This window comes from Ambystoma mexicanum, chromosome 11, assembly GCF_040938575.1.
Source record: "Ambystoma mexicanum isolate Mex_15411 chromosome 11, UKY_AmexF1_1, whole genome shotgun sequence".
In the NCBI taxonomy this organism is placed as follows: Eukaryota; Metazoa; Chordata; class Amphibia; order Caudata; family Ambystomatidae; genus Ambystoma; species Ambystoma mexicanum.
Genome location: NC_090934.1, coordinates 818,562,907 through 818,581,721, shown reverse-complemented (window position 1 = coordinate 818,581,721; position 18,815 = coordinate 818,562,907). Strand labels below are relative to the sequence as shown.

Sequence of the window (18,815 nt, the reverse complement as noted above, 5' to 3'; positions counted from 1 at the left end):
AACACGAATGGTGTCTACACAGAGAAGTCGTAGAAGACATCTTCTCACAGTGGGGTTTCCCCACTACAGACCTATTCGCCACAAGCGAAAACAGGCAATGCCCAGGATACGCATCCAGGTTCCCGCAGCCAGACTCCAAGGGGAACGCCCTGCGGATGAACTGGTCAGGGATGTTTGCGTACGCTTTTCCACCAACCCCTCATCAGAAAGGTGATTAACAAGATGCATAGGGAATCGATGACGCTCATCCTAGTTGCTCCCATGTGGGCGAGGCAACCATGGTTCCCACACGTAAGCAGACTAGCAGTGTGCGAACCCATCAGACTCCCGTGCTGGTACAACCTACTGTCCCAGCACCAAGGTGAAACAGTGCATCCTCAACCCAACTCAATGAACTTGGCAGCATGGCTCCTGAGGTCACAGAGTTTGGACATCTCAATTTACTTCGGAGATGTATGGACATCCTAAAAGAATCTAGGAAACCCAAACAAGAGGTACTGCTACTTTGACAAATGGAAAAGATTTGTTATCTGGTGCCAGAATAAACAAATCAACCCTGATGATTGCACTTCTTCCACTATTGTCACCTACATGCTCCTCCTGCTGGACGCAGGGTTGGTATTTAACTCACTGAAAGTACACCTGGCAGCTCTATCTGAATACACCACCTCCCATAACAAGGTGTCGTGGTGGAAAGTACCAGTGGTTAAAGCCTTCATGGAAGGGCTAAAGAGACTCCACCCTGCAATTTCTAACCCACCACCAGGATGGGACCTTAATGTGGTGCTTGCTAAACTCATGGGCCTCCCTTTCGAGCCCATGCATAAAAGCAGTCTCAAACATCTGACATATAAAACTGCCTTTTTAGTAGCCACTACGTCGATAAGAAGGGTCAGTGAAATTCAGGCTCTGTCATCGCAGGATCCTTTCTTTACTGTTCATAAAGATCAACTGGTTTTACGAACACACCCTAGGTTTTCACCTAAGTTTATTTCTAAATTCCACGTTAACCAGTCCATTGAGCTTCCGGCTTTCTTCCAAGAACCCCAGAGCTCTGCGGAGGTGAAACTACACACCCTAGATGTGCATAGGGTGGTCCTATACTATGTAGACAAGACCAGACCGCTAAGGAAAACAGACCAATTTTTTGTCTCCGTAGCTACAGGCAGAGAGGGTGATCGCGTCTCTAAAGGTGCCATCTCTAAGTGGATTATATATTGTATCTAGCTGTGTTACTCCCTTTCTGAAAAAACTCTGCCTTTCAGCCAAGAGCCCACTCTACAAGAGGCATTGGGGCCACTCTTGCTTTGATTGCAAATGTACCCCTTGACACCATTTGCAAAGCAGCTACTTGGAGCTCTATTCGCACTTTTACTCAGCACTACTGCATTGACACTCATTCCAAGACAGATACTTAAGTAGGACAAGCGGTTCTAAGACATTTATTTGCTCATGACCCTTCTCACATCCCACCTCCTTCTTCTAACACTGGCCGCTAATCTATGCACAGCATGTGATCTAAGCAGATTCCACAAGCCTCAGAAGGGATACATTACTCACCGTAATCGTATTTCTGATGCTTGTATCTGCTTAGTTTCACATGCGACCCACCCTTCCTCCCCTCTGAGAGAAGGCGCATGGATGCTTGTAGTCATATCTTTCTATCTATCTGCTTGGATAATCTGTACTCGCTCTACTCCTCATGCTACCTCATGTCAGAAAAAATACAATCTGAGGGTCCTAGACGCGTAAGGGATCATGGGTACAGTGGACCTCACAATAGGGATAGTATTACTGGCATGCCCTGTGTCGATGCCCATTTTCGAGTTTCGAAAAACAAAATGTAATACTCCGCAGCTTCCACTAGATGTTGGCCTATGCACAGCATGTGAATTTAAGCAGATACAAGCACCAGAAATACGATTACGGTGAGTAATGTGGGTAAGGGTATAGTGTAGGTTGAGAGGAAGTGGGGGGTTGACTGAAAAAAAGTCAAATAAATTTGATAAAACGTGATTAGGTCAAATGTTTAGGTCAAATAGACCCAAACCGTGGTTCACGGCATTTGATTGAAGAAACCAGCTAAAAACTAAAGAAGGACTCTAGATGTTGTCAAGCCCTCCCTGGAGGAATTGCGAGAGTCGGGAGGAGCCCAACGTACAGGCAGATGCTTACCGGGATGCCAGGAACAGGGAGAGAGTGCCCGAGGCCAGTCCTGGATGTGAAGACCACACGTCCCAAAGACGGACTAAGACTCTGGGCGCCCCAGAGACTCGGGAAGCACGGGAGTGCAAGACAGAGCTGTCCCGGAAGGAAGGAGGGCCGCGTAGACCCAGCAGAGCAAGGGAAGCTTAAGGAAGGTGCTGATGCCTCATGAGCTAGCACAGCTACCTCAAGGGAGCAGTCAACTGCACAAACTAAGCCATCAGGTACGCAAGTAGCCAGAAGGTTGGATACGAAGGTTCTGGGACCCTAATGCACTAAGAGAAAATTGAAGAGGTACGTGGAATGGCTTGGCAGGAGAGTGAACCAAGCCCATGTAAAGGAGAACTTTGATCGGAATTGCGAGCCTGGGGCTTGCACCCAATTAAAGAGAACTGGAACTTGATGGAAAGTTCATTCAGTGCTTGGCAGGTTAGCGATCCAAACCTGTATGACACACTACAGCCTTGGAATCATCCAGGCTAAACTTTTTTTTTACCTGTTCTTGGTGAGAGGGAACCAGGTCTGCCCACCACGGTCAGGGAATCGCTACAGCTTGGGAGTATATCTAGGCTGTTCTTGAGTCCAGCATACAATAAGTCGAAGTTAAAGCTGCCAACCAGGGTCGGGGACCCCAATGAACTGCATTGTAAACCTGAAGAAGGCTAAGGGAAGGGAGGCATTCCACCCTCCCCCCCCCCCCTCCTAACAGCGGCTGAAACCACTGTGTCAAAGTCTTAAAGACACCATCTGCCTTTTGTCTGGGGTTCGGGGGCATCATGCCTTTGTACCAAGAAGACATGTTCTTTGATTTAGTTAGCTTAGCGTGTAAGGGACAGAGTTATGATTTTGACACAGCACATTGGGACTTTTGCTTTGGACATTCTGACACTAGTTATTTAATTTGAGGCAGGGAAACTACTCTTCGAGTCAGGGCGAGATAAGGTGTTCTTTTCCTTTTTATCTTTGAATAAAAGTTTATGGCAAACACCTTGACCCCTTTGTAGTCACAGTGTTACCTCTGCACTCTTACAATGGATTGTCATGTGTATACAGACTTGCTATAGGTTAGCTTAAAGTTCCGGAAGGGCTAAGTGACCATTCCACAAGAGGTCAAGGCTGTGAACCCTGCCTTACAGACTGGTGTCCCCTTATTGGAAATATGCCAATGCTGCCACATGGGCTTAACTGCACGCCTTAATGAGGCACGTTGACCTGGATTCCGTGGTGATTGAGGATGCTAGGATGGGTAGGTCGAACCTCCAAAATGTTCTTCTCTGATGGTTCATTCTCCCCATTCGCCTACTTCCATTATATCTTATGGCATGGCTGTGGGATTCTTTCAGAAGATGAGCAATCTGTTACCGGAATTAGAAGAACAAACATACCTTTGTTAATGTTCTTTCTGATGCATATGATAATTCCTCGTACAAATTCCTCCTCGCCCTCCCTCCTACTCCAATAAATCCAAATGGTGGAACTGAGGAAGAGGAAATTAATGGCTCCAGTTATTTCTGACGATGATTTCTACCAAAGAAGGATTTGTTTGCAGAGTATGTGCCTGCCAATGATCTCGTTTTACTTCTAAGTACTGTACGGAGTATAACAGATGAGACCAAACTGTTCAAAAAAAATATATATTTATAGAAATTTATAATAAAACTTAAATTAATAGTTTGGACAATCAACCTACACAGAATAAACTTCAACTGTTTTGCAGTTTTTTAGACCCTTGACCTATTTTGCTTAAGGTTGTGGCCAACACAAGTTCCACTCTCCTCCTGAAGCTTTCTCGGGCCGGAATGGGATATCTGTGTTTTTAGTTAATAACTACAATATAATAAGAGTTATATTTCAAAGGTAACTCTAATCAGTTGTGCGAGCGATGTTAATGTAGCCATAGGTGCTGCTTAAAGTAATTAGATCTCATTTCATGGTCTATCAATGGTAATTGAGATTTTTCAGTAATAGTCTTTACTAATCGACTAGTTGATACTCCTATGTTACGGAATGCTATCAGTTCCTGTTGGGATCATATGCTAGCTGCTTATACAGTGTCTACCCATTTGACTTCTCACTGGAATTATTAACCATCAAAGGTGTATGCACTACTGAAGATTACGAGCCAGGTTTAACAAACATAGCATCAAACTTTCATATGGACATTTTACAAACCTGGGATGATTTATAAACTTTTTTGCAGCATAAGCTGTCTTGTTCAGGGACATCATTTGTTGAAATCCGATTGGTCCTTACAAAGGCTTATACTAGCCTTTGTAAATGCCAAAAAACACAGCAATGAACTATGTGGCAAATTACTTTGACCCTCATAAGTTCATCACAGATGCATGCTTCAACATTGGAAATGTATATTTATGAACTGTGCTTTCAAACTGATTATTTATATATATAATGTCTTTTTGGTCTGCTGACCATTGTGTATTTTCAAAACTTATTTAAATCCAACAAAATAGTCAATAATGAATGGCTAATCGTTTATTTGGAAACACATTCTAAAATACATATTTATCTTTAATCTCTCCTGTGAGGATTTGTACATGAATGATTGAGGAGTATGAGAACTGATAGCCTTCTCAAACATCGATGGATGGAATTACATGCAAGGTACACCTTGCTTGTTCAATTGAAGGGGACACATGGCATGGGACCACTTTGCAGCAATACTACATTTGAAATTGAGATTTGATCAGTGCAAAACCTGGCCATGAATTGCTTGTAAAAAGATGACAATTAATAAGTATTTGTGAATAATGCCGTCTAGGTACTTGTGAAAAGGAATCTATAATGAGTTGTAGATAATAAGTGACTATTATTGCACTACATCAAAAAGATACCAACACAACTTTAAATTCTGTATTTGTTACTGTGAGACTTCGAATATTTAGAACAGAGTGAATGGCTAATTACATAGGACTGTATGCTAAATCACAGCTGGGACAGCATAACAGTCCTGCTGGCAACAACAAAAAGCTGGCAGTGCAACTGAAAGGAAAACCGCTCATTCTTAAAACCGCTCATTCTTTTGCCATCAAAGAATGACCAACCATCCAGATCATATCAAAAGCCCAACACTTGTGATGAAGTGACATGCATGCAACTGCTTATAACAAATCAGCAGACCATTAGTATGAAGGGGGATATATGAGCTACGCCTAGAGGCAGATATGCATTTGCCCTCAAATGACATCCTTTCCGTTCACTCCCTACTATTAATTTTAGATCTAAGTAGGTGGTACCTATTAACAAAAATTAAAAAGTAGGAGACCACCAGGGGGCGCAGACAACATGGCTGCCTAGGCGCAGAGCTCCTTCCCCTGCCCTGGCGCCTTGTGGAGTTTGAGATGAGTAGGAACACCCAACCCCCCTGTAAGGAAGGTCCCAGAATGCCGGAGTTGGTGGGGCACCGGTGAACAAGAGTATTGTGCCGCCTTCGATTGAGACCAGCACTACAGCGGTTGGTAGCAGCTGGGCAGGAAAAGGAGCCTTGTCGTTGGCGGGAGCCATGAGTTCGTGTGACTGGGACAGCCAGACATCAGTGGCCACAGAGCCACCCCAGTTGGAGAAATAGCCCAATGGTCTGGAAGAGGACTGGGGAGGCCAGTGAGGCTATGCCAGCGGCGGGCTCAGGTGGAGCAACAGCAGGAGTGGACAATGTCCCGCGAACCCCTGGGGAGCTATGAGCAGTGCAGAGCCAGTCCTGCAACATGGGTCGGAGGTGGGGCACCGAAGAGCTCAGGAAGTTGTGCAGCCAGAGCCGTGGGGTGAGTGGGGTGCTCCGCCTCTGGTTAGAAGAGGGGTCTGTGGCTTGGCAGACCCTGGAGGGACTGAGCCACTTCAGTGCACCAGGTGGAGGACCTTCTGAAGGAGCCACAGACCCTGGGTGCAGACATCTGGATACAAGGAGTGCAGTTGGGGCTCTGCAGCGAAAGTAACAGGCAGGCCTGAGAGGATGTGTGAGTGGCGGCCTTGAGGTGGGCAGTGGGAAGGGCAGCAGGCTGGAGGGAAACTGACCCAAGTGCTGTGAGTAGTTGTGGACGATCTGGATATTGCAACGATGGCTGACCCCAATGGGCCGAGAGACTGAGTGCTGGTCTGCAGTTCAAAGGAGAGCACTCCAGTCACCAGAGTCTCTGCACCCTCCCAGTGAGTGGCCCTCTACGTGACCCTCGCCCCATCTGTAGCCCCCGACCCCCAATCTGGAGTTGGCAATTGCCACTGCACACACCCTGTCCACGTGCTGTATGATATGATAGGTTATTTATAACATGCTTAATACCCAGAGGTTTCTAAGCGCGGACCCGGGGATCGAACCTGCGTTGCTCCGTGTCATCTTACTTGTCCTTACTTGACCTGGTGTGGCCTGTTGGAGAGGCAATCCCGAGAGCAGGCTGAGAGGTGGTGTAATGGGGCAGCGACCCCCCTTGAGGCAGGTGGCAGGACGCAGCTCTGTGGTGAATGGAGAGTGCCACCTGAAGAGGGAGTAAGGTGGTGGGAGCCAGCAAGGAAGCCCAGACAGCAGTGGTGCAGTTGAATATCCCTGTATAGCAGAGGGGGCAGGGAGCAGGTCGGACTGGGAATGAAGCCTGGAGATAAGGATTGGTTCTGAGAGCCCCTGCGAAGTGGCAATCGGATCAAAGGAGGACCTAGTGGCCCTCTTCACAGTGGGGAGACATTGAGGACTCAAGAGGGCGAAGAAGGGGAGCGCCTGACCCTGAATGAGACTCAGGGGGGGCGGCCGGGTGGACAGGAGAGGGTGCAACCGGATGAGCTGGAGAGGCACCCTGGAACAGTTTTGCTATCAGGACGGTGAGGAGATGGCCAAGGCAGAGGGGACACCTCACTCCTGCTCCGTGAAGAGCGGTACGATTAAAAGTGATATCCAGGCCATCCTGGAAGAGATGGGAGGAATGCGGACGGATATAGGGGCAAAGGTGGCAGATCTCTCTGCAAAGATGGTTACCCTGGAGGAGAGAGTGGAGGCCAACCAAGCATCGAATGAGAGCCTGGAAGTGCAAACAGAGGCCTGCTTCTTGGAGGTGGACGACATCGAGAACCGGGAGAGGCGGAGCAACCTCAATTTATTTTGGGCTGCGAGAAACAGAAGGAGAATTCGAGGCCGAGGCCTGCAGCAGAAGACCCAATAAATAATAGAAATGGTTTTGGGCTCCAAAGAGGGTGAGCAGATAACACTGGACAGAGTGTATCCTGCCAGGGGGTGGGAAGTAGAAGTCCGCTCTCGGTCCTGGCACGATTGCACTACTATAGTGATGGGGTGAGAGAAGGTATGGGCATGGCATCTGGATGACATTGACTATGGAGACTCTAAAGTGGTAATTTTTCAGGACTTTTCAGCCCACACGCTGCTGAGACGCAAGAAGTGTGGTCCCCTCACCAGGTGGCTACAGGGGAAAGGAGTGAAGTATAGATGGGACTATCCGTTCGCATTGGCGTTTGAATGGGAGGAGCAAAGATAACCTGGTCACAGAGGAGATCAGGTTCGCCATGGAGGACCTGATGGGGGCACGGAGGGGAGCCCCCCAAGAAGAGGGAGGCAATGGAGCTGATATTCGTCCAAAGCCTCGAGGACCTAAGACTGCCCTGGGAAGGCGCAAAATTCAGGGGGCTTGGAAATATCAGAAACTCAACACCCCATTGCTCTGAAGAGATGACACATGAAGAGGGATGCAGAGGGTTTGGTGGATCCCTAGATCCCTTTTCTTTTCTCTTGTTACTGTTTCTATGGGCGCCTTGGTGGAGAGCGGAGAGGATATTCCAGCTCAGTTGGCTGCATACTATCGGGATCTCTACGCTAGACTGGTAGAGGCATCGCCAGAGGAAATGCATCACTATCTTGATAGAGTACAGCTTCCCAGACTTACAGTGAAGGAAAGTGAGGTGCTCGAGGGGAAGGTAACACAGTAAGAAGTGTTGAGGGCAATACAAAAGCTAAAGTCGGAGTAAGGGTTCACCACAGATTTTTACAAACCATATCAGGCCCTCCTGGTGGCACCCCTGGCCAAGTTGTTTATCTCTATTGTTGGGGAGGGCACTGTACTGTCGACATTCCTCCGGGCCTTAATAGCATTGATCCCAAAGACCATGCCAACTGTGCCTCGTACAGGTCCATCATGGGGCAGGTCCTCTCGGCCATAGGGATGGGCTCAAGATGGAGGGAATGGATCCGAGTTCTATATGCTGAACCGACAGCTAGGGTGGTGGTGAATGGAGGCATATCACAGGCCTTTCCACTGGAGCGGGGCACGAGACTTGGATGTCCGCTCTCCCCGTTGCTTTATGCACTGGTATTGGAGCTGTGGGTCCTGGCGGTGAGGATGGAGGAGTGAACATAGAATTGCATATAAGACATTGATTCTCCCGAAGGAGGAGGGGGGAGTGGGGTTCCCAGATTTCTCAATCTATTATAGGGCGGCTCAGATCTGTGTCTTGGTAGATAGAACATCTGGACCGGCTCACTGACAAGCAGTGGGTGCCGATGGGCAACGAGGTCTTGTCCCCGGGGTCCTTGGGGAATGGTTGTGGTTGCCTAGGTCTTGCATCCCGGGGAGGGTGTTGCACCACCCGATCCTAGAGGTCGTCTGGTCCTGTTAGAAAGAGAGGGGGGTGGGGCAGGTTGCTGTCCACATGGCCACCGCCCTGGAGTTATATCTGGGTCCCTCCATTGAGGGACGGTGTTGCGCCGCCGCTGGCCTTCCAACTTTGGTATGAAGCAGGACGGGGCAAATATGGGAAGGGTGGGGGCTTTTATTTCTGTAGGCCGGTTGGAGGAGCTGTTGGCATTGGGAATGCTGTCAGTATTCCGCTACCGACAGTTGAAGGGATGTGTAGTGGGGAGAGAACTTGCGGAGAGGACTAACTAGCTTGAACAGCTCCTGCTCACGAAAACTGACTTGAGGGGCTTGTCGCTCGGCTGTACCGGGCAATACTGCTTGCAGAGCCCAGGGACCCAATCGAATATGGTTCAGCTGGGGACAATATCTCGGGAGAGACATTGACCATGCCCAATGCTCGTTGATGTGTAGAAGAGTCTCTTGCTCTATGGCTTCCTTGCAGTATAGACATCAGGCCCTGAAACGGCTGCATAGATGGCACTACCCTCTGGCGGTGCTAGCGGAGATGGGTAGGGGGTACAACTCGTGCTGTTGGAAGTGCCCCTGGGTGGAGGGGATTACATCAATAGGTGCTGGGTCTGCCCCAGTGTGCAGGCGTACTGGAGGAAGGTCTTGACATGTATCGAGGTGGTGGACGGGATCCATAGGTTACTCACCATGGTTACTCCTCTTTGGGGTGTGGCTAGAGGAGAAAGATGAGGTAGAGGACAGGCACAGGGTAAGGGTGATGCTGCTGGCTGTAAGATATTGTCTCACTCAGTTGTGGAAGAGTTACCTTGCCCCTGCGGAAAGGGAGTGGGTGGGGAAGTTCTGAGCCATTTACGATATGGAGTTCCTTACACCTCTGGACAAATCTCGGTCCAATATTGAAGGCCTGGGGACACCCTTCTTGGAGAAGTATGGCCATTGAAAAGCACAGGGGGGGGTGATGGGATTTAGGGATGGGGCAATAGTGGACGGTGAAGACATCATTTGGAAAGGGTGGCCTGTTATGCAATGGCTGGATGACCGGCCAAAAGACTTTGAAACGGTCTTATCCGGAGGGGGTTGATCAGTAACTGCTGCATGGGGGTGGGAGAGGGGTCGGGTGGAAGGTTAACCAATTGTTGGGAGGGGTGTTATGTTGGGTGGGTCATCGAAGGGAGTCCTTTTGACAATGCGTGTTAGTGTATTATACGAAATGCCAATAAAGTTCAATTTTGAAAAAATGTAAAAGTACTCAAAGACCCTCCCACTGCACCAGAATAAATACTTGCCCCATATCAGCTATGTCTCTTCTGACAAAACGTAATCGGGTTTGACAACCTGGCAAGGTCTCTGGCTAAAACATGCAACACAAGCCATCGTAACCTCCTACCCTGGCCCAGCCCCTTCTCTTAAATCTATCCAAGTTTCCACAAAGAACTGGGCCAGAGACTGCTTGACCGGAGGGATGTTTGCTACTTGCAGACGCCAGCCCTGTCTGAATTCCTACCCCCCAGCCCCAAACAGACCTGACCTCCCACCCTATTCAGGTTTGAAGACTTTGGTGGGGCTTGTTGCACTCCAGACCACGTGTATGTTGCTGTTCCGCAAGCAGTGGAAAAGTCTCACAGGGAAGGTGAGCGTTGTTGTCCCTACAATCACCCAGGCCACCTGCCCACATGAATGGCGACCCATGGTGTGCCTGCGCTCCCCTGAGCCATCTGCCCACTTCTCTGGTCTTGGTGTCAATGGCTGTGAGGCCAATAAGCTAGGAGGACCCAGTTGAAGAATGCTCCTTTCCCATGGTCGAGATCACTGTGCTAACTGGGCATCATTTAATCTGACCTCACTGCATTAATGGAACCTATGCATTCTTGTCCTGCAGTTCTAAAAGTGGGCATACGGGGCACATATCACTATGTTTTCACTGTCCTAATTGGGCATACTGGAGTCTACCATTACTGTGCTAAGTGGGTATACTAGAATCTTTCCTTATTGGCTACACAAGAAATCCAGAGTTAGTCTGGTAACTAGACCTATGGAGTCTGTCTTTACTGTGCACATTCGATACAGTGGAATCCGCCCTTCCAGTGATAACTGAACATATTAGAATCTGTCCTGGCACTTGTATTTACTAGGGCTATGTATGTATAGTATTCACAAAGTGCAAACCTAGAGGGGAGGTGGTAAAGCACTGGTGGGGACGGGGGGGGGGGATGCGCTGAAAAAGTTACAAGTAGAATGGGGGGGTTGCAGAGGAGCGGGGATGGGTAAGAAGAGCTTCCGAGGGGGAGAAGTAGAGTTGAGTGGAGCTATTGGCAAGATGTTCTTTGAAGAGGAGGTTGTACACAGTCTTCCTGATTTTAGTTTGAAAAGGGGAGCGGGCGTGTATCTTTTCTGTGTTGACAGAATAGAATTCCCCTTTACTCTGCTTAATGGATATAATAGATTCTGTCACTTCTATGTTAAATGTGCATAACAGAGCCTGATACGGAAGTGCGAACTCACCATATCTTTAGCAGTGATGCGAGTTACCACATTGTTGATGGTTCAACTTCTAGCCAGTCTTTATGGTGCTTTCCACTGGATGGAGCTGCGATCTGATGGTACTCTTTTACCCCGATGTTTGTCTTTGAATGGATGATTGAATCTGGAAATCTTGAGTATCTGGTATAGAATTTTGATGGCAGTACCTGGTTTACAAGAGCAATGCCTGCTTTATGCCGCCAATACCAGAGCATATAATAGTAGTAGTTGACGAATGATACTGCATCAGCATATAGTGCAACTTTGGACCAATGCCAATTCAATGTGTAGCCAAAAACTATTTGCTTTGACAGTGCTTGTCTAAGCTGTTATGGTACAGTTAACAAAACTGTATCCTTCATCAACAGCCTTTGGGAATTACTATGAAATCTGATTCTGCATTGAAGTAATTTTCCTTTATCAATATGTTCTCTTTTTTCACTTTTCTTTTTCCAGATTGACACTAGAAATTGATACATTACAACTTTCACATTATATTTCATCTCATTTACAGACTGTTCTCCAAGAGGGAATGGAACGTGTGCAGTCATTTTTCTCAAAGAATAAATGTCGACTACCTCTTAACCCAAGTTTGGTTCCAAAGGAATTTAATACTAAGGTATATAAAATTATATACTTTATTCTTCTTATTCTTTAACAATTTTTAGTATTGATAGGAAAGAGGTTTTGTTGAGAAAAAAATGTTATGTTAAGCTTTCACCTGTTACAGTGCATGCTCCATAATGAACTCATCTATGAATGTGTTGGCAAATGGTCTTTGAGAATTCACTTCAAATTGATGAATATTTTGTAAATGAACATTGTGGATCTTTATCTTTTGCTTCTAAAGTGTAGAGCAAGTTGGGGCGTTTTAATAAAAGGTTTGAACCAAATAGCTCAATAGTACAAAATCATGAAAATTGTACGTAATCTGTAGTTATGTTGCATTTTGAATTTAAATGTGTGCAGCATAAACTGCAACCAGAATAACCTTTAGGCAGTTACAGCAGATGTTATGACAACACGTTTCCAAAAGAGAAGTAGAACCTAATTGGAAGAGCAGAACATATCTTAAAAAGAAAGAATAGTCCTCAAACTTATCAGTATGTTGCACAAAATTATGGACAAGTGAGGGCATTGGAGACATGGTAAGCCAAATGGTTATAAATGTTGGTGCTGGGTACCACCAGCATTCTCAAGTTGGCTATCAAGAGATTGCTTCAGAACATGGTGTAAAACTATATACAAGGGGTCCTTAAGACAAAGTCGTTTTGTCGAACTAGCACTTCTAAAATTAGCAATATCTCACTGGCTCAGTTGATGACAAATTGTAATAATGCAAAAGAGGACGTGCGTTTTAGAGTCTTAGCCCATTGAATTACCCCTGTACTCCCCTTGTCACTGCTTGTGACGGTGCTAGCTGACTTGAGCAGCAAGAGTCTAGGCATATTCGAGTTGGAAGCTCCTTTCACGTGGAGGTTCCCATAATTCATTCTATTAACTGTTCAAATGGATTTCCAAAATCAGCCCTGGTGGGAGGATTTTGGGAGGCCACTCTATTTATGGTAAACTTGACCGACACTGAGAGGTTAGCCAAAACCTGATCAAGGTTAAGGTAGCTGAGCAGTCCAGGCTTACTCTCAGGAAAAGTGTGGTATTAGTCTAGGGCTACAATGAGTCCACACAGGGCAACACCAATAATTCTGGTTAGACAGTATGCAAAAATACAGTTATTTTATTAGGCCTTCAGTTACACAGCAAGCATATAAAACACAGGTAAGTATTGTCACACAAAACCATATATATCATATATACGGTTTATAGTCATAAAATCGACAACCAAAATGTCGAAAGTCAAAAAATTAAAAAATAATGTTGAAAAAAAAGTCGAATTTCTTTTTTATTACGTTTTTTATTCGAAATGGGGGGGTTCCCCCCAGGTTTTTTTTTTTTTTTTTTGCTCTTACCTTTTTTTTTTTACATGCGGGACCCAAAAATAAATATAAATTAAAAAAAATAAATCATTCGACTTTTTTTTCTAAGATTTTTGTGTAATTCGACCTTTTTTTCGATGTTATGACTGCACACCCATATATCCACATTCACCATTCTGAGAATGGAATTGCATGTGAAATAATTACCAGTGCAATATAGCAGAGTCATCTGATGCAAGGGGAATAGGCAAAGCCAGCACAACAATAGCTTCCCTTAATCTTAATAAGTCCACCCCTGAGATGGTATAGGGTCTTGTGCCCAAAAGTCACAAGTTCCAATCAGTATCTTCTTGAGGTGAGGTTATTCAGAAATGATTCAGTGGGCTATGATAGTGCTTTTAGAAAGTTTTCAAATAAGTTATAAAAGCAGTTAGTAAATTTCGGGTAAATGCTCAACTCAATCTTATTCACTAGGTTAGGCCTAGGAAAGTATCCCTAACCCAGGGCCAGAAGTCAGGCCATAGTGAGTTGGGAGCAGGACTTTACGCCCAGGGCCCCGTAAGGGAGACCTGGGTAAAAAGCAACACGTATGTATATGTACCCCCTTGGCCCGGGATGTTCCAGATCCATTTGTGTAGGTTCCAAACTGTGTTCTAGGTTCTTTGTTCTGTTCTTGTTCCTACTGTGATGGTTATCTAGATAGAAGGATACTTTGTTTCTTGGGAGTTCATTTTGATCGGTCATGCTGCACAGGAATCTGATGCGCAGAGCTTCTAGTTGAAGAACCAAATGAAGACAAAGGACAACATCTGCGGGGGAGACCGCCACAGGAAACCTCAGAGACATGAAGACACGATCCAAGGAAGGTCACCACAGGCAGGTGACGACAGGTGACCATACAGTGGTGAACACAGAAGGTGCCCCACCTTAGCTTCCTTTGGAGTGAGACAGCTGAAAATGCAGAAGCAGGAGACTTGTAAAGTTCCAAGGCTCTGCTCAGTATGACGACGGCTGCATCGAGGTAGCCCAGGAGGGAGCTGGCCAGTCCACCGGTTGGTGCACGGACCTTTTGGAAGGGACAGATCCTCCAGACTGCTTCATGGTCCAGGGGTTGAAACACCAACAAGGGTCTTTGAGTTTAGGCAAAGGAGCAGGGCTTTCCTGGGCTCATCAATTGAGTCAATACTGGTCAGCTGCAGAGGTCGACTTCAGTTCGTCAGCGGGCTGCTCTTTGTAAAACTCTTACCTCCAACTTGGACCCACTGAACAGTGGCAGGAGTCCCCCTTTTCACCAGCATTTGATCTTTCATGGATTCACATGCTTTGAATATTCGCTGCCGACTGTTAATCTTTTATTATAACTTAAAATAGAGCTTTTAAGCTCACTTTCATAGCCGAACCATTTCATTTTGGGTGTATTCTGCCTCAGCCAATGGGATGTCGAGTGACGAGCTCCACCAAGGAGGCCATCTTTAGATTCTTTAGATTCTAACCGTACGTCGCGCTGAGGAGTCCTCGAGGCATTCTCCCACGGAGAAAAAAGGCCAGATACCAACATATTTCTTCAAAACTTCGAAATATTACTTCCCAACTTTATAAAAACATCTATACAGATCAGTGCTTTTTACTTTTATATTATGGAAGAAAAGCGGTTTCGAGGGGATTGGGTCCTCCGACGTATTCCATATCTATGACATGTAATCACCACAGCTGTGCTGCTTCGGAAACTTTTTTCGGCGTCTGCGTCCTGCGTCGATGACGTCGATGCGCCGTCGTCGAGGGCCTCCTCCGACGTCCGACGATGTGATAAGTAGGACGCACGACGCCCGTAGCCTCAGTTCCGTTTTTTCCGCGAACGTGTTGCTTAGTGAATCTCGGTTAACGCCTTGACTCTTTGGAGTTCTGTTCTTCTCGGTTCTTCGAACCTGTTCGTTTTGTGAGAATCCTTCGTGTGAAGATGTCTTCTACTTCGTCTTCGACCCCGCGTCCGGGTTTCAAGAAGTGCGGGGAGTGTGGGTCCAAGATGTCGGTGACAGACTCGCACGACGCCTGCCTCTGGTGCCTCGGGGAGGCCCACGACACGGATGACTGTATCGACTGCCAGTCGCTCACGTCCAAAGCCTTACGCGAACGTAAGAAGAAGTTGTCGGTAGGTCGGGTGTCCAAGCCCAGGAAGTCGAAGTCTGCGGGGCTTTCGACGGATGATTCGAGGGGTGACTCTCCGCGCCATCGTCAGAAGTCTCGTGGGTCTCCTTCTAGGAGTCGGTCTCGCCACTCCTCAGCCTCTTCCAGGCATTCTCGGAAGCGCCGACACCGGTCGTCTTCCAGGTCCTCTTCAGAGGACTCTGCCCGGCACGTCGCTTACCCCACCAGCCTTGCGACGCCGGAGGAATGGGCTTCCTTCGGGAAGAAAATGCTGGCGATTCTTGAGTCGCAGGGTACTAAGCCGTCCGCACCCCCGAGTGGGGTCGGTCGTGAGAGGTCGAGAGACACCGCTCGCAAGAGTGGTCGGCACGAGTCACGGGAGAGGTCCCGTTCGGACAAGGAGACTCGTTCTCGACGTACCCGTTCCAGGTCCCGGTCCTCGACGCGTTCGAGACCGTGTGCACCTGTGAGGTCTTCGAGGAAGACATCGGCGTCGACAGGCTTTCTCGAGGCTCCGGCTCCGAGGAAGTCGTCGAAGCCGTCGACGCTCAGGTCGTCGAGGGACACGCTCGGGGCTCCGGCCTCGAGGGCTGTGTCGACGCCGATGCTGGAGGCGCTGCATCTGACATCGACGCCGATTTCCTCGACGCCAATCTTCTCGGCGCCGATGCCGGTTCTCTCGACGCCGGCGCCGATTCGCTCGACGCCATTGACGCCTTTCGTGTCGGAGGTACCCCGTGGCACGGGAGAACCCCCTAGGAAAGCTCTGGTTAAGAGCAAGCACTCTCGGGTGCCTTCTTTTCGCCACCTGGACTATATTTCAGAGGCGGATGAGGATTCTGATGGCCTGGTTCCTAGTCGGGTTCCAGATGAAATTGTCTCGGGCCATAGTCAGTTTGACGATTTGAGACAGTCACTGCATGATGCTAGTGGACTGGACACCTCTCCGGAGGATGAGTTTTGTAGGCCTGAGCCTGGCTCTCATGCCGATTCCTCGTACCGGAGCCTTATGGCTAGGGTTTCTGAGTACTTGGGATGGTCTGCTCCCCCAGGGGAGTTTGTGCAGGATGATCTGACGGACATCCTTGATGTTGGTCCCCCAACTGATCCGGTACTGCCGTTCCATATGGCTTTACAGAGAAGAGTGGCGGCGGCTTGGAATGCTCCGGAGAGTCTCCCGGCGGTGGGCAGATCCTTGTCGCGAAAATACCGTCCAGCCAGTAGCGATGACTGCTACTTGACCAGGCACCCCACTCCGGAGAGTTTGGTGGTGCAGGCGGCCACAGCCCCGGCAAAGCAGGCGTCGTACCCTACCATCCCTCCTGATAGGGACGACAAACGTTTTGATGGCTGGGCGAAGAAAGTGTTTTCTTCTGGTGGTATGGCGCTTCAGGCGGCCAACTCCATTTGTGCATTGTCTCGTTTCACACACACTCTGTGGAACTGTGTTGCATTAGCGGCTGAACATATTCCCGAAGGGGACGAACGGGAAGGTTTCCTTGCTATGGTCCAGGATGGTAAGGATGCCATGTGTGAGTCCGTTCAGTCGGGTTTGGACTTAGCTGAATGCGTCAGTAGGTCCATGGCGGCGAGCACCGTAATACGCAGGTTTGCCTGGTTGCGGAAGTCGGGGTTTGCTCCTGATGTGCACTCCCGGCTCCTCAACATGCCCTTTGACGGTGAACACCTTTTTGGCAGCAAGGCTGACGAGAGCCTTGAGAGGTTGCAGACCTCAAAAGCTGCAGCGAAGTCGTTGGGCGCTGCAGTTCGCCAACCTCTGCCTTTTCGTCCTAGGGGACAGCAGTGGAGGGGTGGTTCCTTTCGCTATTACTCCTTCAGTAAAGCGAGAGGAGCTGGCAGTCAAAGAGGCCAACGCAGAGGTGGACGACAGGGTACCCGTGGTGCCAAGGCCGCTCGGGCAGTTGCCTCTTTGCCCTCAGGTAACGCCGCAGCTGCTCCCATTCAGTCATGAGGCCATGTCCCATGGTTCGCCGGTTGGGGGAAGGCTGGCGCAGCATCTTGTACAGTGGCAAGCCGTTACTTCAGATGTGTGGGTTCTGGAGATCATAACCCACGGCTACTGTCTTCCCTTTCGGCACAGGCCTCGCGACAATCCACCGGGGAACCTCTCTTTGCAGAGTCCGGATCCGCTCCTTGCGCAGGAAATTCAAGCCCTGCTGGAGAAAGGCGCCATAGAACTGATGCCTGTGGCGGAGAGGAACAAGGGATGGTATTCCCCTTATTTTTTTATTTCGAAGAAAGACGGGGGATTGAGACCCATCATGGACTTGCGCGGTTTGAACAAACTCCTCAGGAAGGACAAGTTCAAGATGGTTTCTCTCTCTCAAGTCCTCCAGGCCCTTCAGCTTCAGGACTGGTTGGTGTCACTCGACCTCAAGGATGCTTACTTCCATGTGCCGATCCATCCCAAGCACAAGAAGTACCTGAGGTTCACGGTTGGCGACTCGCACTTTCAGCTTCGGATCCTGCCGTTCGGATTGACCTCCGCCCCGAGGGTTTTCACCAAGCTCATGGTGGTGGTGGCAGCGCATCTCAGGCAAGGGGGGATTCACGTCTACCCCTACCTGGACGATTGGTTGATCAGGGGGAGCTCTCCCGAGCAAGTCCTGGATCATCTGTCCGTCACCTGCCACTCCCTTCACAGGCTGGGCTTCTCCCTCAATTTAAAGAAGTCCCATTTGACGCCAACACAGCGGCTCCAGTACATTGGAGCAGTGCTCGACACTTCCCTGGGGCAGTGTTTTCCTCCCCAGGTGAGGGCTCTTCACATTCAGCAGATGGTGCACAAGTTTCAGCATGCCCAGACGCTCCCAGCGTTCGAGTTCTTGAGGTTGCTCGGCCTCATGGCATCCTGCATTCTTCTGGTGCCAGAGGCTCGCCTGCGGATGAGATCTTTGCAGTGGGCGCTCAAGACGCAATGGTCGCAGTCCTCCGGCAGGATGTCGGACCCGGTTCAGGTGCCGCCCTCGGTCGCCCGGGACCTTCTGTGGTGGGCCGTCGAAGGCAACTTGATGAAGGGGGCTCCATTTTGTCTTCCCTGGCCAGAGGTGACGATCATGACGGATGCATCCCTCACGGGTTGGGGAGCTCATGCCAACGGGCTGACAGTCAGCGGTCGTTGGTCTCCGTCGGAGTCCAGACTCCATATCAATCTGTTGGAGCTGAGGGCCGTCAGGCTTGCCCTGAAGGCTTTTCTGCCGACTGTGCGAGGAAAGAGTGTCCTGATCCTGACAGACAACACAGTGGCCATGCACTACCTCAACAAAAAGGGGGGGGGCAGGGTCACTTCCTCTGTGCAGGGAGGTGATGCAGCTCGAGTTCTGGGCCATCCAGCAGGAAGTTTCGATCTCGGCAGATCATCTGGCCGGAGACG

At 48.7% G+C, this 18,815-nt stretch overlaps 1 protein-coding gene across 1 annotated transcript in view; it reads left to right on the top strand.

The window, feature by feature from the left end:
- PIK3C2A (phosphatidylinositol-4-phosphate 3-kinase catalytic subunit type 2 alpha) overlaps window positions 1–18,815 on the top strand; it is a 2,027,647-nt gene that overhangs the window by 1,146,005 nt on the left and 862,827 nt on the right. The window contains exon 20 of the mRNA XM_069623772.1: window positions 11,857–11,961. Coding sequence (XP_069479873.1) covers window positions 11,857–11,961 — 105 coding nt within the window. The remainder of the gene's footprint in view (window positions 1–11,856; window positions 11,962–18,815) is intronic.